The following is a 23382-nucleotide window of genomic DNA, read 5'->3' as shown; positions in this document are numbered from 1 at the left end:
GAGGAGAAGGAAAAATAAAAAATCCTACATGTTCTGCCACGTGGCAAAGGCGGTTCTCTCTATAAAAAGAGTGGGAGAGTATCTGATTCGTCATATATTTTCGAGCCCTTTTTATGACTTTCGCTTCATATCTCAGTAACCTTCTCGACTTCTTTTTCTTCTCTTCTTCAAACCCAAATCTCAGTTTCATCATTTTCCTATTAAATTCCACTAAACGGGTATGAAAATTTTCTCTCTCTCTTAAAAATAGTGCCTTTTTTTTTTTTTTTTTTTTTTTTTACATTGGTTTTTTGGGTTTTTTTTTTTGTTCTTGATTGAGGCCTTTCCTTTTGCAGGTTTAGATTTGGATCTGTTGTGTTTTTGGAATTGGGTTTTTCTTTTTAGGGTTTTTGGAGAGAGAAATTGATGGATTTGTCTTCAAATCAACAACCAGAATTTGATTATTTATTTAAATTGTTGCTGATTGGAGACTCTGGGGTGGGGAAGAGTAGCCTTCTTTTGAGTTTTACATCTGATACCTTTGAAGATCTTTCTCCCACTATTGGTATTTCCACTCTATTCTTCTTGAATTATTTGGATTTGAATAAGAAAGGGATCACACAAAGAGGTAGTGAAGAATTTGATACATAATTATTAATGTTATTTTGAAATGAGAATGATGAATTTGCCTAGTGTTTGGTATTATTTGTCACTCCTCTTCACATTGTTTAGTTAAGCGGTTGCTTTGCGTTATGTTTTAAATGGAAGTGCGAAGATGGTAACGGATTTTTTATGTTGCTTTGGTTGGATAAAACAATTTTGCATTCTTTGTTTTATAAGAATTGCAGTTATGGACTCTTTCCTGTCCTTACTGCATCCTTCATGTGTAGACATTATTTGCATTCTATATAGACAATGGGGAAATATTGTGCATAAAAATATCCACATTCTTCCTATGTAGAGGTTAATGCACACCCTTGCTTCGCTGAACCAATCTGTGTTACTTAGTGTTTCAGATTTTTGTTTTGTTTCCTTTTTATGTTTTGTAGTGATATGAGCTTTGATAAGTTACCAATGTATATCACTGGAATCTTCCCATGGGTGGTAGCTGAAACTAAGTTTTGATGATAGTTGTATGACTCTCTTGAAGCTAAATGGTTCTTTGAGGCTTGGAATGATTAGAGAGTGCTTCTCTTATATGGGAGAATAAGGCATCTTTTCCTTCACTAATCCAACCAAAATCGCAAGTGAGGCGGAGGTTGCCTCTTTATGAATATGAGTCAAGCTCATTCCCCGTATTTTCACTGGGTGCAATTTATAATGTAAGGTTGATTGTTTGATCTCTATCAGATGCCCATAGGGAAATTCCCTTCTCCCATGACATATCTACATGAAATTTATAGGAACTTACTGGTAGCTCTAATAGACCCAAATGTTTGTGAAAAAATCTTTTGAATACGATACGATGTGTGGAAAAAGGGGAGTCATCGCAAATCCGAATTCAAAGAAAAAATTCGATCCATAACATCTATGTCAGTTTTTCTGTATGAATATGAATGCATACAAAACAACTCACTTTCTAGATGATCCCTCTAGAAGAGGGGATTTTAAAAAATCCTTCTAGTTACTTCGTTCCCTATTTCTACTCTCGAGAATCCTGAGTTCGGATTCTCGCGAGAATCCCTATTTCTACTCGCGAAAATCTTTCGTTCCCTAGTTACTTCGAAAAACTTCTCAGCTCCTGGACCCTTGTCCAAACGCCCAAGACCTCACCTTTATCACTTGAGCCTGCCACATGGACTTGCATAAGCCAACAATACACAACCTTTTAACATCTGAAATTAAACCTTCAATTCCTGCCTTATGGGTTCCAACACTATTTGTCATAGTAACTTTGTTTTTGCTCCCATCTAAATTTAATTTTATCCAGCCAACAGGGAGAGTAGTCCAAGCGTCATGGGCCTTTTTGAGGTGGTTCATGGTTGGATTTTTTCCAATATGCACAAAAAATCTGCTAAAGGGTCACTTTAATTTTTCTAGTAGGAAAGCTAGTAGACCATCTCAATTTGGAGGCCACTCTGTTTTTCTAGATAGCCATGTTTTGATGTATGCTCATTCTAGTGTTTTGTTTCAGGAAAAAATGCATTTATCTAAAAAAGTTGAAAAATAAAATAAATCCGAAAAACATTACAAGTAGAAAAACATTACGAAAATAAACGTCGAAAAACATTACGACACCCTAATTTAAAAACGAAACACTTTCACTAGTTAAATCATCTATCAAATCTAACTAGTATGAAAGTGGATAACTGAAAGAATATGAAGCCTTCAAATCTTGAAGCCCTCATATTCATCTGGGACATCTTAAAAAAAAAGAAGGAAAAACAAAAAATATGGATAACTGAAAGAAAATTGCAACTCCTTCAAATCACTTAGTTGCATGGCAACAATGTCGTTGCTCCGAGCCCTAGTTCAACTCTGTAGAAGAAAACAAAGAATAAATGCAACAAAAAATGGTGAAATGGGTCATGTTTTGCTTGTGATGGGTTTTAAGAATATCCGCCCCATACTCTCGGTTTATGATACATTCGATCCTACCACTTGATTTGGGAATATAAATACCTCAAATACCCCTTGTTCCATTTAATTTTTGAGGAAAATTGCAGGAATCCAAAAAATCTGGAATCCCGCCTCAAGTTCACTAAATCTGCATTTCAGTGGGTAGAACCATATGAGATTTCTGGAAGAGTCCGTAATGACCAGTTATGGAGCTCTGTTTGGAACATTTTGTTCTGCTCCTGTTTCAGATTCTTTCGGAATAGAATGTTTGGAAACTCCATCTACAACAGAGTGGAAAATAAAAGCATGCCTTAGTCATATGCTTGGAATACCTTTGTTAGCTTTGAACTCTTAGTCTGTAAGTCACATATTATAACATATGACTGTGGTGCATTCCTTTTTCCAAATCCCATCAAATCTCTTTCTAAACCACATCAAAGTATATTTTCATTGTTCAACAAGTGTTCACAAAGTGAGAAATTCTATTGAACAATGCATTTATGCAATATTGATTTGTTCAAAATGTCATTGCTTTTTTGCTTATGTCCTTTATGGCCTAATTTGCTTTCTTCATAGGAGTGGACTTCAAGGTAAAAATCGTCACCATTGGGGGCAAAAAATTAAAGCTTGCAATCTGGGACACAGGTAAGGCAATTGGATTATTTTTTTGTGTCTGCTGAATAAATATTCAACACTACTTCAATGCTTCTTTTCAGTTCTTCATATTATCTTCCTTGTGATCATTTCTTGTCATCTGCCTTGATCTTGTTTTTCTTCAATTGCAATAAGATTTCCTAGTACGTTGTTTACCAATAACTATAATTTATTCGGCAAGCGAAAGATACAAATTACCCATCAGTGTTGGAGCTTTAAGCTGTTTTTTATTTGTTGTAACTTGGATACAGTTCTAAATCTCTGCTATTCTTCTCTTTCTTTTCTATTTATTTACTTGTGAGGATTACAAACTTTGTGAGATTGTTTTTTTTAAAGATACACTCGTTAATTTGGCGATGGGGAGCTAAGGGTAACATTGTTTACTTTTGGATTCCGGTATTACTCAGAGCAGACATGGGTTACTTTCTCATGTTGTGGTCAGACTGCTTTTTCTACCCGTTTTCATCTAGGCACAACTAGTGACCTCTGAGTAAATACCTACAGATAGGATCTGTGTAATCCATTCAAAATCCTTTTCACCAGTGAAATATATAGACAGTTAAGAAATACAAGTATTTGGATCTGGAGTCATTGTCTGCCATTATAGACACGTAGGGACAATATTTGGATTACTAATTACTTGGTCATTCATCACTATAAACCACTGAAGATGCATTAGTTCATTCATTGTTTTCTAATATGTTTGAATACTACAATTATTATTACTTTTTGCCTGCTATTACTTTTTTAGTATTGTCTGCCTGTTAGTGAAGTTAATCTTGGTTCTGATTTATGCTTGTCATAAGATGATTCCTGCAGAAAATTTCTAAAAGATGGGTTCCTATTGTTATTTATTGTGAACTCATCCATGCATCTCTGATTTTTTCCATTTATTTGTTGACCAAATGGATAGAATCATAGCACTCATCACAATATTACATACTTTAAAATTAGTTCTTAACATTCAATTGTATTGCTGAGATGCATACACGAACACAGTTCTTATTTTTTGATAGTATATTTGGAGGCTGGTATTTCCACCCTTCACATTAAGCAGTTGCACCTATGTCAATTTTCCTATATGTAGAAACTAAAAGTATATCTAATGGCTATGTTTGTTACTGGCATTCGAGAATCTAGGGATAGGTGGATTCTCACTGATTTTGTATGTCATTCAAGCCCTCAAATCATATTCTGCTTCTGTCTCAGCCCTTGGGTTTTGAAAGGGATTCTCTGATGCCACCTTCATCATCGCTTGCAGTCACCGGTTTCGCCGGTCACATTAGGAGGGTGGTTAGGGAAGGGACGGATACTGAAATCTAACGGCGGAGCTGAGATTTCAATATCCTCTTTGACCTATGTGTGACCAGCGAAACCAGCGGTGAAGATAGGAGAAAAATGCTCTTCAAATCTTCTCAAAACCCTTGGGAGCAATGGTTTCAAATCTTCTACTTGCAGTGTTGGTGGCTCTTTTCAGCATGACTCTCCACCCTCCTTGAGTGACTGGCGAAACCAGCGAGAATCCAACTATCCCTGTACTTTTGAATGCTGGTGCCGAACAGTTCAATAGGACAAACTAACAGGGGAGTAATTAGCTATACCTATGGGTGGAAACACAGCCCACTTATATTTCTTGTTAACGTTGACTTGATTTCTGTACAACTTAGTTCTCTGTTTCATTTTTTCCCCTAATAATCTGGCAGTAGAGCCTGATCACGACACCTTCGAAATGGAATAAATTTCAATGAATTCCGAGTTGAATTGAGTGAGTTATGGTCAATCAATCGAGTTAGGTCTGTAAAATGCTAGACCAAAGCGCGATTCAAACTATTTCCGTCATAACTCTCATAATACTTGGAGTTTTTCATCACCGTTTCTTCCGTTTTAAACTACACTTCGACACCTTCGAAATGGAACAAATTTCAATGAATTCCGAGTTGAATTGAGTGAGTCATGGTCAATCAATCGGAGGTAGGTCTGTAAAATGCTAGACCAAAGCGCAAGTCTAACTATTTCCATCATAACTCTCAAAATACTTGGTGTTTTTCGTCTCCGTTTCTTCCGTTTTAAACTACACTTCGACACCTTTGAAATGGAACAAATTTCAATGAATTCCGAGTTGAATTGAGTGAGTCATGGTCAATCAATCGGAGGTAGGTCTGTAAAATGCTAGACCAAAGCGCGAGTGTAACTATTTCCATCATAACTCTCAAAATACTTGGAGTTTTTCATCTCCGTTTCTTCCGTTTTAAACTACACTTCGACACCTTCGAAAGGGAATAAATTTCAATGAATTCCGAGTGAAGGACCTTCCTTCCAAATTTTTTTTATATGGACGCTCTTTAACCATGCAATTGCAGTGGACATCAAAATTAAAGCCACGTATTTGTTTTGTTCTTTTGCTTTTAAGTGCAATTGCTGTGATATTAGCGGAGAAGAGGAGCTCTATAATCTCTTTATTGATAGCATTTTGGTATAAGAAGTTTGGAATTTTTTCTCAATGGAGTTCGATATTTCGATAATCCATTTTCAAAGTAGTCATGAAAGATTATTGGTACAATGCTTCTAAGAAGCGGCATTTTTTTGGCTTATGTTTTTGTTCTCGGAATTACTCTTTCCATTATCATGTGCGAGATGTGGAAGGAAAGATGCAAAGGCGCATGGAAGATAAGTTTTGACCTACTGCAGTTGTTATCAGATCTTTATTGGAATGGGTTAAGGTTCTAGTTAAGAACTTTAAGCCTATAAAAGATTGCTCGCTCCTGGAGTCCTCTGCTCTTCATCATGTATAAGAGTTAGTCTTCCTAAACTGAAATGAGTTAAAAGGAATAGAATTCTGGGGTCACGTCTCAAGCTTAACATTGATGGAGCCCCTAAAGGAAACAATGGAGCATCTTGGAGAGGAGGGATAATTCGAAATGATACAGCTAAGGTAGTTTTTTCTCTCTCACTATTATGGAGTGGGTTCCAATATGTAGACAAAATGTAGATCTCTTAAGGCCTTGGACTTATCGGATGTGTGGATCGAATTTGACAGCTAGGTGCTGATTTTGCTTCTTTAATGTAAAAGATCACCCATAGTCTATTTATTCCTATTGGTGTGAAATTAAGAATCTTGTCTTGGAAATCAAATAACTCATTTTCTCATCAATACAGGGGGGAATCAAGCAGATGATTCCTTAGCCTATATATCAGGCTCAAAAAATTCTAGTCGCCATTATTAGACATGGGAAGAGCTCCCTAGAGATACAAGAGTTGTAAGATGTGATGCTAAGATGTGATGCACTGGGTATGGCCAGCTGTAGAGGTAGTGTATGAGGGTAATTGTTATTGTTTGTATTTCCCTTTATTTTTATTTTTATTTTTATTTTGGGTTCTAAGAAAAGGCCTAAACCCCCCTTTGTTTATTTTTTTCTTTTCAGCAATAAAATTTTTAAGGCACGACCCGGGTCATAGATAATTTCTTGGTGTATGTGTGTGTGTGTGTGTGTCCTTTTAAAAAAAATTCAAGAATGCCCCTAGGTGCAACCAATGATGGGCCCTATCAACTTACACAAATAGCCTTTTAAAATTATTTCAAGAATGCCCCTAGGTGCATCCAATGATGGGCCATATCAACTTACACAAAAAGCACAAAACATAAATGACAACTAAGTGGTGGGCCTATCTTCAAGACTCCCTCTCAACCTGGTGTGTAGATCTCATCCATTCCCAGCTTGGAAGAAATACTTCGAAATTGACTTTGTGCGGAGAGCCTTTGTAAAATGTATACGCCAATTGCCACCTGATCCTTGGACTTAACATATGGTGTATAAATCACATTACTGAGAGCATTTTGGAGAAAAATGATATTCAATTTCTATGTGCCTGGTCCTTCAATGAAACACTGTATTGTCAATGTATAATATAGCTTGATTGTTGCAAAGCATCTTCATAGGTTGAGGATCCTTGAAACCCAATTCTTCCATCCGATTCTTTAGCTATATTTACTTGCACTTAGTGTGAGTGATTGCTTGATAAGTGACTACATTTTGCTTCTTGTTGTGTCAACTAGTGTTCCTCTAACGAATGTACAAGAGGCAGTAGTTGATAGTCTGTCTGAATGTGATCCTACCCAATTTGCATCTGAAATTTTTTTTCCATTTAAGCGATTGGCTTCCATTTTTATTTTTTTTTGTCGTTTCAACCATTTCGGTAATTTTGGTCAATTTTTTAGGATTGCGGTCCGACAGAAATAATGAAGAGGAACGAATCCATTAAGATTTCGTTTTGGCAGGGATGGAAACAGAAACATTTTGGTCGTTTCTTGTCAGTTTTGGTGGAAATTTAAAACCATGAACAAGGCACAACTAAATTTGTACATGCCTTGATTTTATTCATTTTTGAGAAGTGTAATGATTTTTTTTCAAATTTTCAATAAAAATACAAAATATATACTACAATATTGTAAATTGTGTTATTTATATAATTTTCTAGTCCATTCATATTTTTTATCATTTTAAATATTATTTATTATTTTCTAAAATCTTTAATATACAAAATTAAAATTTTCTTATTTTCAAATAACATAAACAATTTTCTAGACATATCATCTTAAATTTCAATCATTATTAATTTTTTCTTATTTTTAAATGAACTACATTTTCGTGATTTTATAGGATTTTTCACTAAAATTACTTACTGAAATTTACTGCAAGTTTCGGCTGAAATAATGTAATATATACATATGATTTGTCTCAGTATTTGTTTCAATGGGGATGGAAATATAAACATTTCATTCATTTCTTGTCGGTTTCCGGGCACATTTAAAACCCTGATTGTGTATGTGTTGGATAGTAAGGATGATGTTTAATCAACCCTAGTTATTTACACCTCTAGTGCCCCTTAAAGAATATTTAGATTTGCAATTTTCAATAAGTTGTAGCATATAATGATGATCAAATGAAAAATAGGGCGGGGAGAGTTAGGTTGAAACCCATCTTAGCTTCATTCAGAAACCCTCTAATTGTATGATTGCTCGTATAATTCTTTTAGTGAACAGTTCTCTGCCTTCGTAAGAGGAATATCTACATCGCAATGTAGGAACAATGGAAAGTGAATACAATGGTTGTATAACAATAGATTTGAATACCTTTTCCTATTTCACTTGATAGGTATATATTGTATAAAAAATGGCACCACTCAGGCACAAAATTTATTATAGGGTTCTTTTATGTTATGTTTGCAAAATAGCATTTAATCTACTTACAGTTTGACTTCTACAATTAAGAATTATCTTTCTTATGAGATTCCCGGTGTAACTTTATTGTCTGGTCATTTTCTACTAGCTATTATTTCTTTTCCTCGTCTTAAAATTTTCTAATCCAGAAATTGTACTGTGAAACTCATGTAGTTTTATTTTTATTTTGGGGTCGCAGTTTATGATGTAACACGGCGAGAAACATTTACAAATCTTTCGGATATATGGGCCAAGGAAGTGGACCTCTATTCGACTAATCAAGACTGCATCAAGATGCTTGTTGGAAACAAAATTGATAAGGTATGTCCTATGGAGTTCTACAATACTATGCTTTGATTTTATGTAGGAACTCTAGGAGGTTCCAATTGTTTAATCCATCTAGATATTTATAAAATATGTCCCCATGTATACAATGATATGTAGTTAGTTAGCATTATCATTCTATCGGATTTATAAAAAAAAATGCATAATTTAAGTGCCAGGTCAAACCTAATTAGTTCAACCTTAGCAGGAAAGTGAAAGGGTTGTCACAAAGAAAGAGGGAATTGACTTTGCTCGGGAATATGGATGCCTTTTTCTTGAATGTAGTGCAAAAACTCGAGTTAATGTTAAGCAATGTTTTGAGGAGCTTGTTTTGAAGGTAAGCGCTTTGCTCATGTTTCTATTTTCTTTCATGAACAAGTAAACATGGAATATTATTTTTTCAGAATATGCCTTGTGATTTTACTTGTAGATTTTTTTTGCTTGGGCTATAATTTGCAAATCCAAAATGAGAGTTGTAGTTAAAATCATCCAAGTGACCAAAATTCACGTGTTCTAAACATGTACATATTTGGGTCCATATATCTTTGTGGTGCAACCCAGAACATCATGTCATGTTTTGCTTTGTTGTGTTGTATATATGGATTCAACCACTCTTTTAGTTCGGGTATATGATCCTAACTCTTGAGGAGACTGCCAGGTAAATATAAGAAAAGTAAAATAGTGAACATATAACAAAATTAAAAGTCCAAAAAAAAGAGCTATAGAAGACGTGAAAATATAATCAAATGAGATGATAAATTCAAAGTGATGAAGGAAATTACATTATTTAGAAAGCTCAAAAAAGTGAACATGGCATCCAACACATTCATTATCATAGAAGTTGCAACTAAATTATGAACACAATCTTAAATCTCATCATTACCAATATTCATATCTTTTAAGTCTCATTTCAATAAGTCATTGACCAAAGTACAAATCTAAAATCAAATCCTAAAGTTTCAATCTAATCAAGTTTGTAAGGGTCATTACCATGAGAAGTTTGGAAGTAAGGGTGAAAAATCTCTTATGTAGGATCTATGTGGTACTTTACAATCTTTAATATTTTCTCCCAGAATCCCCAAAGAAATGCTAAAGAGGCAAGAGGAAATTAGATATTAATCCTATTTTACATTGGAATTTTTTTACTAAAAAACGTAAGGTAAAGTTATAGGTCCATGCCGAAGGACTTACTTGGATGACCTTCACATAGTTTTTGGCAAAGCCTCCAAAGGTTTTCGGATAACATCTAGGATGCCTTGTGAGTTGTAAAGCTCTCTTTGCTTTTCCACGTGGTTCTATCTTTTGATTCACTGTATCCATTCCTCAGATTTCTGCATCCATATTCTGCATCTTAGCCTAAAAACAAAAGTGGATTAAGGTAAGCAACTCTTGCATGCAAGGTGCTACACATTTTTTTTTTCGAGTGGTTAATTATGTTAAATAAAGAAAGAAAGATCACCCAAGCTTGAAAAATAGCCCCCCAAAAAGGAGAAAGCAAAAAAGAGGTAAAAAAAAAGAAAATTTGTAAAGTGGGCATCCCTCATTCTTAACTCTGCGTTCGACCCCCAAATTGGCCAACTTGTAAGCTTTAGTATTTCATTTCTGATGAATGTGGGTGAACGAAAAATCATAACACGCAGCTAAGAGCCCTTTCATTTCTGTGGAATATTTTCTAAAACGCCAAGGATGAACATTCTTCCATGAGCAATCTAATTATATTAAGATAATGGCCTTCAATCCAAACTTTTGGGTTGGCATAACCTGCCGAAAACTTCATCATGATCCATGTCTTCCATTACTTCAATACCATTTTCATGACAATCGCAACATAAATGTGGAAAGCCCATAACAATTTTTCCATTTCAATTTAATATTTACCCCACATTCTAGCTTTACGATTCTCTTGATTGTCTATCAAAATTCAGTTGTATCCATTTAGCTAGAGTAACTTCCCAACTATCTTCAGCGTGCATTAGGGGGGGAAATCCTCTATGATTATCTTATTTATTATTTTGCCCATACAACTTACTTTTCCTTTGAATATTCGATGATTGCATTCTCCCTATATGATCTATACGGAAGATGCATGGGAGCAGAATTTTCCAAATCCAAGAAAATCTTTTGTTATAAAAAGATTTATTGTTCCACATTCCCCAAAGATCAGTTCTGTTAAGACAATTTGACAAGTCCCTACTCATATTAAATAAATATGTACTCCCGAGCCTAGGTAGTCCATGAGAAATAATGAAGATTTGAGTAGGATTTTCACTAATGTAACTGCAAAAAAGCTGTGATTGAGCCGACACTTTGAATTTAATGTTGACACACGTGTCATGTTGTGTCCGACACAACACCGTGTCCAAACATGTCGACACTCCTTTCGGCACTTGTAAATGTACTGCTAGAAGTGTCAGGCTTAATGTAGGCTTGTCGACAGATTTTTCTATTGTGTCAAGTATGACATTCTGTTTAAGTATTGAATATTGTGTTTACCTCTTTTATCATTGACTCTTCTTATGTTATAAACTCTTCTTTTTCTTATAGCCGTAGCTTGAGAGATTCGTTCTTTCGCTTAGGCCTCTTGTCTGGATACTTTAGCTCTGCTATTCTTTCTGGGAGTGTCTTAGTTCTGAAGTGTCGGACTTTAAGGAGGCAAATTTTAGTAGTTTTTGAGTTTTCAATCATCCTGAAAGTCCAAGAGGGTGCTGGTTTCGAGTCCTCAGGTTGCTGGTTAGGAGTTAGTTGTAGTCTTAGCAGGTACAGGTGATAGCTGCCCATGTTTGTAAGAAAAGATGAAAAGAATGCAATCTACAAAATAGAGAATATGAATGCTTACACTTTGCTGTAAATGTTGTTTTGGTTGTCTTTGAATTTGTCTCGGGCATGCCCGTCCCAATTCATTTTAATATTTTGTATTGCAGGCTGGGACTCCTGGTCCTGATTGCTATCTGAATATTAATGAAATATGTCAACTTTAAAAAAAAACAATAATAAACTCTTCTTTGAGCTCTTCTTTAACTAATATTTGTTGTTATATCCCCTCATATGAAAAGAGCTCCTTTAACTAATATTTGTTGTTATATCCCCTCATAAATCTAAAACCCTAAACAAACTCTTATTCCAATATTATATTCATTGTATCCTATTGGTTTTTGTATCGCCTGACCAGTAGGGGTGTTTATTCGGTTATAACCGAACTGAAATAACCGAAATTTGATAACCGAAATAATTTGGTTATCAAATTTCGGTGACCGAAACCGAACCGAAAATTTAAAAAACCGAACCGATTAAAAATTCGGTTATAACCGAATAACTGAATAGTGGGAGAAAAAGAGGGAAAAAAGCAAAATCTTGGTTTCGATCGGAGGGCTAGGATCATCCAATCGAAATGATTTTTTGACCACAACCTAATTAAGTTGTGATCAATCAAATGGACGGTTTTGATCATCCTACGGAATGCCCATATAGCACTTTTTTTTTGAAAAAAATAATGATTTTTATCATAATTTCTGTTATTTCAGTTAACCGAATTTTTTTTTGAGAGAACTGAAACCGAACCGAAAAGGAAAAAAACCGAACCGAACCGATTCGGTTCGGTTCGGTTATTCAGTTTTAACCGAATAATGTACACCCCTACTAACCAGAGCTCAAATATTGCGTGGGGATGTTCTTGGTTTTTTTGTATCTCTGTTTCTGGTTTAACAGTGTCCCATTTCTAAAATTTGGGGGTTTGCCATGTCTGACACTCCATGTCCACAAATCATAGCAAAAAATAGGGTTGTTCATTCGGTTAAAACCGAACCGAATTAGCCAAAAGTAACCGAACCGAAATATTTCGGTTAGGGAAAAAAGATAACCGAAACCGAACCAAATTAATTTCTAACCGAACTTGAACCGAAACCGAAAAAAAATTCGGTTCTTCGGTTAGTTCGGTTATAACCAAAATTCCATAACCCAAAAGAGATCAAACTATCAGTCTATCCCCACCCAAATCTCACCCATCTTTAAAACCCATCTCCCACACCACCCAGAAAAACCCAATTGAAACCAAAAACCAACAACAAAACCAAAACCCCAAATTCCATAACCCAAAAGAGATCAAACTATCCCCATGCAAATATCACGGATCAATATAAACCCATCTCCCATACCTTCTCTTCCTCTCTCTTCTCTTTTTATTTTCCCTCTCCTTCCATGTGGGTAGCCTACCTGATGATCCCTCGAAGTCATATCTCTCTCTATTCTATCTTTTTTTGATGATTTGGGTTCTTTGAACAAGGGAGAATAGAAGAGGGGTTTTGGATGATTTGGGTTTTTTGCTTCTCTATATTTGCCCTTGCTAGTTTGGGTTTGTTTTTTTGGAAGAAGGGAGAAAAACAGTAGCAGAAAAAATGGGTGTTTTCTTATGCTTCTCTCCCTTCTCTTTCTTTTTGCAGAGAGAGTCTTGCAGGCGACTCATGTGGGTTGTCATAACTTTCTTGGAAGATGTAAAAACAAGCCCATGGTTTTGAATAGACCAGCGGTTTTGGAGAAATGGTATTAGTGCTCGAAAGCTGCCAAAAGGCAAAAAGCATTTTGAATTTCACTAAAAACAAATGGGCAAAGATAAAAAAGGACAAACAAAAGAGCAGATTGAATCTTAACAAAAGCTACTATACGGTTAATCGGGTATAACCGATTTTTTTTAACAAAAACCGAAGCCGAAACCGAAAACCGAAATTGGTACAACTTGTTAACCGAAACCGAACCGAAGCATAAAAAAACAGAACCGAAATAACCGACCAAATTCGGTTCGGTCGGTTATTTCGGTTTTAACCGTATAGTGAACAGCCCTAGCAAAAAAGACAATTAGTTGGGTACCAAATATTTATTTTAAAGAGCTAATCTCCTTTTAGAATTTTATCTTGCATAGCACACCAAAGTAAAGCAATGGCTTTAGGAGATGCAAGAATATCCGGGAAATTTCTTTCCGTATTACTGTTCAAGTGAGAATAATGATTTGACTGAAAACATAAGCCTCTTTGATCAGGTTTCCATAGTTTCGTCAGGCTTACCCAAAGCTGGGATAACTTTGGAGTTTAGGCTTTCAGATAGAGCCAAGAAATCATTAGAGCCTCTTAGGAATAAGCCATCATACACTATCAAAAGTAACCAAATTATTACCAACAATAGACATAATAGTTTTCCTACAGTTACCACAATTCATTTCTAGTTTGAAGTAGTCTCCATCGCCATTTAGCTAACAAAGCCCATTTTGAATTTTAATTTTTGTATACCAATTGCACCATAATTTTTTGAATGACTGACCTGTCCCTAGTTATAAGTTATAACCTATAAGTGAACTTTCTTTATGGTAGGATTGTCATTCTTTTCTTTTTTTTGAATTTTCTCAATCTTTTCTTCCATGGCTGCGCGGATGGGGAAAATAGAGGAAAAGTAAGTTGGAATATTGGCTAGCAAATCTTTTAGAACCTTAGTTTCACAAAACTCCTCGCATCATCATCGACTCTCCTGGGTCGACTCCCTTTTACCTAGGGCACATTCTTGTCTACCCTACAATTTCAACCAAAAATCCTTTCACTCTCTTGAGTTATGACTGCGTCTATCGAGTACTGTGTTGCGGCATCCAAGTACTTGATAACGCCGCGCCGAGTAGACTAGGATTTGCTGTGGCCGTATTTTGCGCCACATCCGCATTTTCAAAGACTATTTAGAACAATTACCCTTCCAAGAACAGATTTATATTTGCCTCTCCAACTCTTTAGCTTTAATTCCATTCTCTCAACTACCAAATGCAAGTCATGGGGACTTAGGGCCCCCTTCTTCGAAAGGATCCCAAGATATATTATTGGAAGTAGCAGTTTTGAAGCCTAAGATATGCTATATGGCTCTTCTGTCATCTTACCCAATGTTGACATCAGACATAAACGATTTACCTTTGTGGATCTTTCCCCGGAGGTCTCCTTGATAAATGCTATCAAAATATTGAGCAGATATACTTGATTCTTTGAGGCTTCAGATAGGATGATGGTATCTTCTTTTTATGTTAGGTAGGATGGGATTGAACTTTGGACCTGAATGTTGAGATACAAACCTCAATCGATTGAGCTACAGGCCTGAGTCGCCCGACCCTTAGGATGATGGTATCATTAAAAACACATATCCATTTTATACACATGCTCAATTTCATCCTGAAACCTATCTTAACCAAAATCCTTAACAGCATAGGCCATTCTACTTTATCTTAGGTTTTCTCCTGATCTAGCTATTTTATCACCCCTGGCAGTCGATGTTTTAATCAACGAAGCCACTTTGTTTAGAAGAAACCAATTTAGGCATTAGAGTGAGAACTTTTGATTTGATCTTGTATACTTCACCTACCGGACTACTGGGCCCAAATTCTTTAATATCATCTGCATTTACAACCTCTGTATCTTGACAAGCGAGAAGAAACCTTACATTTTTAGTCCCTAGAACTGAATTTGGTGACCTCATTTGACAACAATACAAAAAGTAAAAGATTTTCAAATCTAAGTTTAGAGTACTTATCTTGAAATCAGGTGATTCTTAATTTGCTTTTACATTTCTATTTATTGTAGTCTCCGATCTTCAATCCTCGTCTTGATTTTCAATTTTTTTGCATTTTCATCCATATTTTCCTTTTTACCTTTTCCATCCATCATATACAAATCATTGGACCTCATTCTTGTTTCCATCAGTTGGCCTTGCCTTCCATCTCGGGCTTTGTTGTTATATCCTACCAGTACCCTGACTAATATCCTCCATATTGAACAAAACATAAGATCAAGATATTAATATGATGTCTACATAATTTTCATTGGAATCATAGCTAATTTTTTTATATTTCTGCTTCAACCCTGTTGCGAAATTCTTTGATTAATTGTTCCAAGTAAAATAAAATCATGCAGTGAATTCATAGGTGAACCCTTTTGCAGAGAAAAGAGTTCTCCAAAGTAGCAAATAGTGTGCATGGTAAAGAAATGATACTATAGAAATGAAAAATCAAAGGATAAAAAAGGGGAAAGTTTGCAGTCTATTAAGCAGACCACTGGAGTGGGAATATAGTTTTAACTTATTTGTTAGCCAAACTTATCTCATGGAATGAATGATGAATGCAGATTTTGGATACACCAAGTCTATTGGCAGGCTCAACAGGTGTGAAGAGGAACATTTTTAAACAGAAGCCTCAACCTGATGCATCAACAAGCAGCTGTTGTTAACAATAATAGAAGGCTGTTGTGTGGGATCTTCTACTCCTCTACTAGCTATTAAAAAACAGATAAGGCATGCTGAGTTTGGGAACTGTAATAACTTTTGGCGTCTTTAAATGAGATTTTATAACATGAGATCAGTTTGTGCAATTATCAAAACATGGTAGTGCAAATATCATCTCCATACATAGGATGATTCTAGATCTATGATCTTTTGGACGGTACGTTATAGATCCTCTTACAAATCGGACGGTTATGATCACATTCTGGAGATGATTTTACGGGCCCAACATATTTACGCTTGGGGCGATCTAAACGAATAGGATTTATCTTTGATTAAGAAGTGGGTCACCAATGAGAAGGACTACAAAGTCAGTTTTATGATCAATGGTAAAAGTAAATTTTGGATAAAAGACTAAAAATTCAACTATTTAGCTTTTTTTTAATGGAACCCTAAACGAGGTTTGATGGATCAAGAGGCTTGGATCAACCTATGTTGTCAAATTGCATTTTGATGGCCTTATGGTTGCCTTTAGGATTAAAAGATATGATCCTTTGATCACCTAAACAATGTGAAAATAGAGCCTAGTAAATGTCAATGCATCGATGTTTATCATCATTGTGATACATTATTTCTTTGAATTTCTTGAATCCTTTGAAACTGCAGTGATAAATTTTCTCTAGGGTTTTGTAAGCTAAACCTTTCAAAAATTTGAAAGCTTAAGCTTATCAAACCTAAGACAAAGTTTATCACTGTATTCACTGCAATTTCATAGGATTCATGAAGTTTAAAGATATAATACATCACATGGATGATGCTTTGATTTTCTAAAGCAGAGCTTGCTTCTCATATGTGCCTTACTAGATAAGAATAGTCAAGGTCTAAGTATGCAAGTATTTCCTCCTCAGTGTCCAAGAATGAAGGAGATTACAGTGATGAAGAATGTTATATTTATTTAATTTTGAGGGGAAATGAATTATTAGGTTGGGATGTTGAGCGCAAGAACTCTATTCCTTAGCTTTAGGGGTGCAACTAGGGTCAGGTTCAACCCGAAAAAATGTCGGTTCAGGTCGGGTTGGGGGTTTGGGCAACCCAATCCAAGTGAAACCCGACATTTTTTGTCAAAATTTTCTTTTGTAAGCTTAAAAACTCAGGTTGGTCGGGTTGAAAAAAGGGTTCTACCAGCCTTTTTTCTATCAACTTGGAGGGAAATCATGTAGCTTTGCTAGTAAAATTCCTTTTTTTCTACCACACAATTACAGATTAACTGAAAGCCAACATAAACTACAAACTGCTTTGGTGGACTGATTACCCTGAACTGACACACTCCTTTATGGTACCTAGAGTGAATGTCATGAAATAAAATATTTATTATTAAACAATGAATTCAATACATCAAGGACTGGCTTTTAAGGCACACACTACTACATTTGCATTATTAACACTACTACATTGGAGGTTCCCTACATTTACTCGGCTACATTTGAACCTACTACATGGTATTTGCTATGTTCAAAATCTACTTTTTTGAGAGTTAATGTTCTTGAGACTTTCTTATTTTGGAATTCTACAAGTGTTTTACTTTACTAATGTTTTTACATTTGTTAGTGTATTAGTGGTTGCTTAGGGAAGCTAAGTATAGTTAAGAATGTTAATTCAGGATTTGAATTGTAGCCTATATTTTGGGGCCTGTATCTTCTTCTCTAACAAGTCATTTTAGTGAATTTTGAAGTCTCTCTACTAGTGTAAAAACTTGTGCTTCAATCTTTGTTTGTTTGACATCAAGAAAACAATTTTCTTTCACTTGAATCTCATCTTCTCCCTTCATCTTGTTGGTTTCATTCCATCATGCGTAAATATTACAATCAAATCTCAGCCATGTAATCTTTGTAATTTTCCTTTTCTTTTTTCAATTACTTTGATTACCTAGTTATTATCAAGAGCCTGGACGTCGTAGGTTCAATCCCCGTGTACCTACCCAAAAAAAATTTATAATCAAGATCATCTTGTGTAGCTTGTCTATCCATTGATAAATTAAGAAACCCTTTCAAGCCTGAGGTATTAAGATAGAATATCAAAATCAGCAAACTGGCCCAAAAACTATCTGGAAAGATGGATAAGGAGCCACGCTATACACATGCATCTAGCAATCTTATCTCTCATGTTGATTTCTATAGCATTATATTTTAACCTTCTGAGCAGTACCTTGCACTATTAATGGTTAGAATCGTCCAACTGAGAAGATATTGCAACTTTGGGAACGGCCTATCTATTATGGAAACCGAGAAATTAAAAGGTTAGATCATTGAAATAGTGTACTTTTACATGTCCTTATTTTCTAGGTGAAAAATAGTGGTGGACAGCATATAGTTTCACAAAATAGAGAAAAGGTCTATGGGTGAGGAGGTGCCAAATTTGAGTAGTGATCTGGGGAGTGAAAAGTGGAAGCATCAGAGTCAGTAATTGGGTGCAAAGTGATGGACCCAATGTATTCTTGTGTTATATATACTATGAATCAGTATAATCACATCTCTGCTTGCCTCTTTCTATCTATTTTTCAAACTAGGATAACAAGCACAAGGTTACCCACAAATGGTTCACTCTCTTCCTAAAGTGTCCAAGCTAGGACACCAAGCACTAGGGTACCCATGGTTTTAATTTTTGATTTCAGTAAAATTTTGGTCTTGGCCGAAATCCCGAATTTTCAGCCGAAATTCCGTAGAAAGTCCCCAAATTTTGATTTTTTGAGCCGAAATTCTGTAAAGAAATTGAAAAAGACATTTCTTCGAAAATTCACCCGAAATTTAGGCCGAAATTTGGTAAATTTATGGAATCTCGGTTTCGGTACGTTTCGGTTTCAGACTTCCGAAATGGCAGAAATTGAAAACCATGAGGGTACCCAAGGGAGTCTCTCTCTTTCTCTCTACCAAACAAAAAAGTAGTGTAATGATCATATACACGGCTATTGTGGGAACGAAATGACATCATCATGACTCTATATCCTTCATCTAAGGTCCCCACCTTGACTCATATTCTTGACCATTCGATTCGTGCTCCTTTTTTTTCTTAGCCGTCCATTTGTAACAAATTAAGTAGTTGACATCACCTGACATGAGCTCATTTTGCCTGTGATGTCATCTGCATATTTTGCTGGGCCCACAGAGTGATATTTCTCAAATATCATGCCAAATAGTCGGACCCACATCAACCTCCTCATAGTTACATCCATGGTTTTAAATTTCGGTCCGGAATTTCGAATGAGAGTACCAAATTTCAAACGAAATTTCGGTTTTCCGGAAGTCCGAAACCAGTACCCAAATCAAAATTTTAAACCTTGGTTACATCCACCAAAGAAAATAAATGTTCGGGCCTTATCTATTCTTTGGTAAATGCTAAGAACACAGTGACTATCAAGTTCATTCCAAAAACCACTTTTATGCGCCGTTCCATGAACACATTATCGAGACCGTTGATCCATCGGACCGACTTTGATAAGATCATCCTAACCCTTGATCTAATTAATTAGTGCAGTTGTTTACACTCTTCCCATAAAAGCTAAAGCATTGGCTTTTCAGAACTTAATTTGACGGATGAGATGCCATTCAGCATGGGATCCGAACCGACGGAGTGGATCATCTCACGGAAGATAAAGTGGCCAGATAGTGTGGGACCCAAAAATGATCCTACCGTTGATTGTCTGCATTAGAAGGATACTAGTCCATCTTAGGAGAAAGCCTAAATGTGGGGTGCACTAGAACAAAAATAATCACGCACCCGGCCTTGGGTCAGGGTTTGTGGCCCTGCCAAGAGCACTCAAGATAGCACGCCCAAATAAGGCACGTCTACTTTATGTCACTCGCAGCCAAACATGGCGTCAATATCACCCTCTTTTTCCATTGAAAGGAAAGGTGAATAATATGAGGTTGAAGTACACAAGCAAGAAGAGTCAATACCTTCTTCTTTTTGAGAAATCTCTCCATTGGGTCCACCACTCCCCACTTTGGGAATAATTCCTAAGCTAGATTTGCATAGAATAGCTACTATTGGATGGGATTGGAATTACCACCCTCTTATTTTAGTTTTATTTTATTTTTGAGAGATGTGGCAAGGATCAAATTGTAATTTTGTGTCTAAGGGCATTTTGGTCATTTTGTTGGCCTAGCTGGCTTATGTGTAAGTAACACATATTTGCTCTAACCTTATTCCCTTTCAATTTTGAATTCAACCCTTAAGAAACTCTAAACCCAACAACTAAGCCATTGAGTCTCTATTTTTCCACATCCACCACCACTTATCTAAGTCATAAACTCTCTAGTTTCCATTGACAAACCCTATCTCTATTTACTTCTATATGGTGGGATTTTTGGAGAGATTTCAACTATAAAGATCTCTCCATTATATGCGAGCTTGTGATTTGAATCAAAGTGTCAACTAATTATACTATTTTTCTCTAGGTTTTGAATGCTTGTTTTTTTTCTATTGTTCTTATCTTGTAGTGTTGTTCTTCTATATTGGATACATCTTGGTATTTGTTCTTCTTTTGCTTTTGGTTATGAATCTTGGGCTAGTGCAAACTTTGGTTTCATTATTTGAGAAAAGGGTCTTCCGATGTTGCAAAATCCGTCTTTCTCTACATGGTATTAGAGCCATATGGGTAATTGGTGCATGTCAAGATTTCGTTAGTGGGTAGGTTCAATTGGTGCTTTGGAGACGGGATATGTGGTGAAGAGTTAGTGAACTTGGCATTGAGTTACTAAATCAATCAATCAACAAGATATGGGGAACATGTTCATAGTCTTACCTAGTGGGAGAAGATTTACAGGACATTGTTTGTGGTATTGCCAATGTGGCTCCGGATGATATACAAGAAAATGACGACGAATTGAAATCATGAAGGATGATGCATGATAATGACGAATCTCTTTTTAAGAGGTCTATTTCGCGTGACTTGTTTAGCACATCAATGAGTGTACGTAAATCGGAGAGTGATATTTGGAGTACACTTGATGGATTGCTCAACAAGAAAAATATAGCTCACATACTCGGCTGAGTACTCAGTTTGTGCGGTCATAACTTAGGAGAAATCAAAGGAGTTTTGTTGACTTTGTAGGTCAAAATGTGGACTCACACAAAATATGACCAAGGTAAAAGGAAGTCGACTCCGGTGAGTCGACCATGACACTGGAGTATTAAAACTATGACTAAGAAGAGAGTCTTGAAACAATAGTTGTTGGGGATTTGCTAGGGGCCATCGCAGAAGAATTCACGGACCGGCTGTTGCATGAGAGAGCAGCCACATAGGTTCTCTTTTCAACAGAATTTGTCTTATTCATTTAATTCATCTAAGGCGGCTGCACTCTCATGCATGGTTTCAAATTTCGGTTTCAGAATGCATTTCGTTCCTCACCGAAACTGAAATTTCAAAATTTCGGCTGAAATCAATTAAAATAATATTTTATCTCATACAATATTTCAGCTGAAATTACTGAAATTTTGGGAAAGTATTAAATAATGAACAAAATCGAGATTTTTGGGTCAAATTTCTATTTTTGACGAAATTTTGACCGAAAATTTATAACATTTCGGGTATACCCGATTTCGGATTTCGGTCGAAATTTAAAACCATAATCTCATGCAACGGCCGGCCTGCAAAATGCCTTCTATGATCCCTATCAAATCCCTAGTTGTTAAAGTTCTATAAAATTCAAAATAAAAAGAAAAGGTGGATATACCAAAAAGAGGACTTGGAAAATTGTCCATTCCCTCCTCAACCCCTGACAAATCCCGTTTTTGTTTTCAAGCAACAACGTTCCGTTGCCAGCCGCCACCCAAACTCCACCACTCCCCTCTTTCCATCATTCGTGATCAAACCACCTTCTCTCTCACGTTAATCTCTCTCACTTTCTTCCTCTCCCACACTATAAATATGAATCCAACTAGACACAAAAAGAACCATTCAACTAACTCTCATTCATCTTCTCCAAATTAACTCTCAAACACCATTCTCCATATTTTAATGGCCGAAGAGAACATCAACCTCCCACCCGGTTTTCGATTTTACCCGACCGACGAAGAGCTCATCGAGCACTTCCTCTATCGCAAGGCGGCACACTTACCTTGTCATCCCGATATCATCCCTGCCCTCGATCTCCACCAATATGATCCATGGGAACTCAATGGTTAGATCACATTTTAGCTTGTTTATCGCTCTTTTTCCTATCAAATTTTTCTCTAAATTGGATGGAATTTATTTATTTATTTTCATTTGGGTGTAGGCAAGGCTTTAGAAGAAGATAATCAATGGTATTTCTTCACTCCTAGGACCCAAGACCGAGTCTCCTCGAAGGGTTACTGGATGGTGTTAGGCGCGGATGAACCCATTACAAGTGGGAGTAAGAGAGTGGGTGTGAAGAAATCACTTGTTTTCTACATTGGTGAAGCTCCTGTTGGTGCTAAAACCAATTGGATCATGCATGAGTATCATCTGTTGGATTGTTCTACTAGTAGTAGATCTTCGCAAAAGCAAAGGAACCCAAAAATAGTAAGTATTTTATGCTAGTTAGATGTTCTAAACCAACACCCATAACTGATTTTTTTTATGTCTTTCATATTATTGGATTTTTACGATTTTTTTCGAAGATATCAAATTGGTTAGACTCCGTTTCTTTCGACATAAAATGGGTGTAAAACAAATGGTATCCCCCATTTTCCACTTAAAATGGGTCTAGAATTTGATTTACGCCTATTTGACATTGAAAAAATGGAGCTTTACCAACTAAAATTGCTGTTAAAAAATGTTCATCAATTTTATTTTACGCCTATTTTACCTCAAAAGAAGGGGAGCAGTGCCAATCATAATTGGAAAAACAAATAAAATTACATTGTCTGATTTTCAGGTATCTAATGAATGGGTTCTATGTCGAGTATACGAGATGAATTGCAGTCCACAGGCGAGCTTCTGCAATGATGGAACTGAGCTTTCGTGCTTAGATGAAGTCTTCTTGTCATTAGACGATTTGGATGAAATAAGTTTACCGAATTAGATCGAAAATTTGAGGTCTTAATCTTTAATTATGCCCCTTTAATCAATATGTAACAGCACTACTATGTTTCTAATGACACAGTTCAGTATGTTATTTAGAAGTATGATATTCTTTCAAGATGGATTGTCTCTTTGCTTTGTTTTCTCTTATTTCATTGAGATTCTGTAAAGCACGTGTTTTGGTTATTTGATGGGAAATAATGTGCTGAAGGTGGAGCCCAAGCAGCACTGTATGCTATTCTGTGCTTTGAGCCATTTTTTATATTTTTTATTGGTTTGGTGTTTTGATGATCTTGTGGGTGCCTTGAGAGTTGAGACACAAAGCAAAGGGGCATTTTTTTTATGGGTGGCTGCTTATGTAAGCATTGAATCA

At 36.0% G+C, this 23382-nt stretch overlaps 2 protein-coding genes across 2 annotated transcripts; both read left to right on the top strand.

Annotated features, from left to right (window-relative positions):
• The first annotated feature begins 63 nt into the window (after positions 1-63).
• Positions 64-16101, top strand: LOC143857665 (ras-related protein RABC1-like). Its single transcript, XM_077368102.1, has 7 exons — positions 64-218; positions 336-544; positions 3115-3183; positions 6455-6499; positions 8610-8731; positions 8943-9071; positions 15874-16101. The coding sequence occupies exons 2-7, from the start codon at positions 406-408 to the stop codon at positions 15973-15975; spliced, it is 606 nt and encodes a 201-aa protein (XP_077224217.1). The 5' UTR covers positions 64-218; positions 336-405; the 3' UTR covers positions 15976-16101.
• A 5717-nt stretch (positions 16102-21818) lies between these two features.
• On the top strand, positions 21819-23076 carry XND1 (xylem NAC domain 1). Its single transcript, XM_077368959.1, has 3 exons — positions 21819-22146; positions 22243-22508; positions 22864-23076. The coding sequence occupies exons 1-3, from the start codon at positions 21984-21986 to the stop codon at positions 23008-23010; spliced, it is 576 nt and encodes a 191-aa protein (XP_077225074.1). The 5' UTR covers positions 21819-21983; the 3' UTR covers positions 23011-23076.
• The last annotated feature ends 306 nt before the right edge of the window (positions 23077-23382 follow it).

Source organism: Tasmannia lanceolata, unplaced genomic scaffold, assembly GCF_043159265.1.
Source record: "Tasmannia lanceolata isolate RefF3 unplaced genomic scaffold, GAP_Taslan_0.1 ptg000025l, whole genome shotgun sequence".
In the NCBI taxonomy this organism is placed as follows: domain Eukaryota; kingdom Viridiplantae; phylum Streptophyta; class Magnoliopsida; order Canellales; family Winteraceae; genus Tasmannia; species Tasmannia lanceolata.
Note: the sequence above shows the minus strand (reverse complement) of the source record. Positions and strands in the feature narration are given on the sequence as shown.

Excerpts from the sequence above, each read along its gene's own strand:
- XND1 (XM_077368959.1), top strand. The coding sequence starts at position 21,984 with ATGGCCGAAGAGAACATCAACCTCCCACCCGGTTTTCGATTTTACCCG. Across the intron at positions 22,147-22,242 it reads TGATCCATGGGAACTCAATG|GCAAGGCTTTAGAAGAAGAT; the intron begins GTTAGATCACAT and ends ATTTGGGTGTAG. Across the intron at positions 22,509-22,863 it reads AGCAAAGGAACCCAAAAATA|GTATCTAATGAATGGGTTCT; the intron begins GTAAGTATTTTA and ends TCTGATTTTCAG.
- LOC143857665 (XM_077368102.1), top strand. The coding sequence starts at position 406 with ATGGATTTGTCTTCAAATCAACAACCAGAATTTGATTATTTATTTAAA. Across the intron at positions 3,184-6,454 it reads GCTTGCAATCTGGGACACAG|ATGTGATGCTAAGATGTGAT; the intron begins GTAAGGCAATTG and ends AAGAGTTGTAAG. Across the intron at positions 8,732-8,942 it reads TTGGAAACAAAATTGATAAG|GAAAGTGAAAGGGTTGTCAC; the intron begins GTATGTCCTATG and ends CAACCTTAGCAG.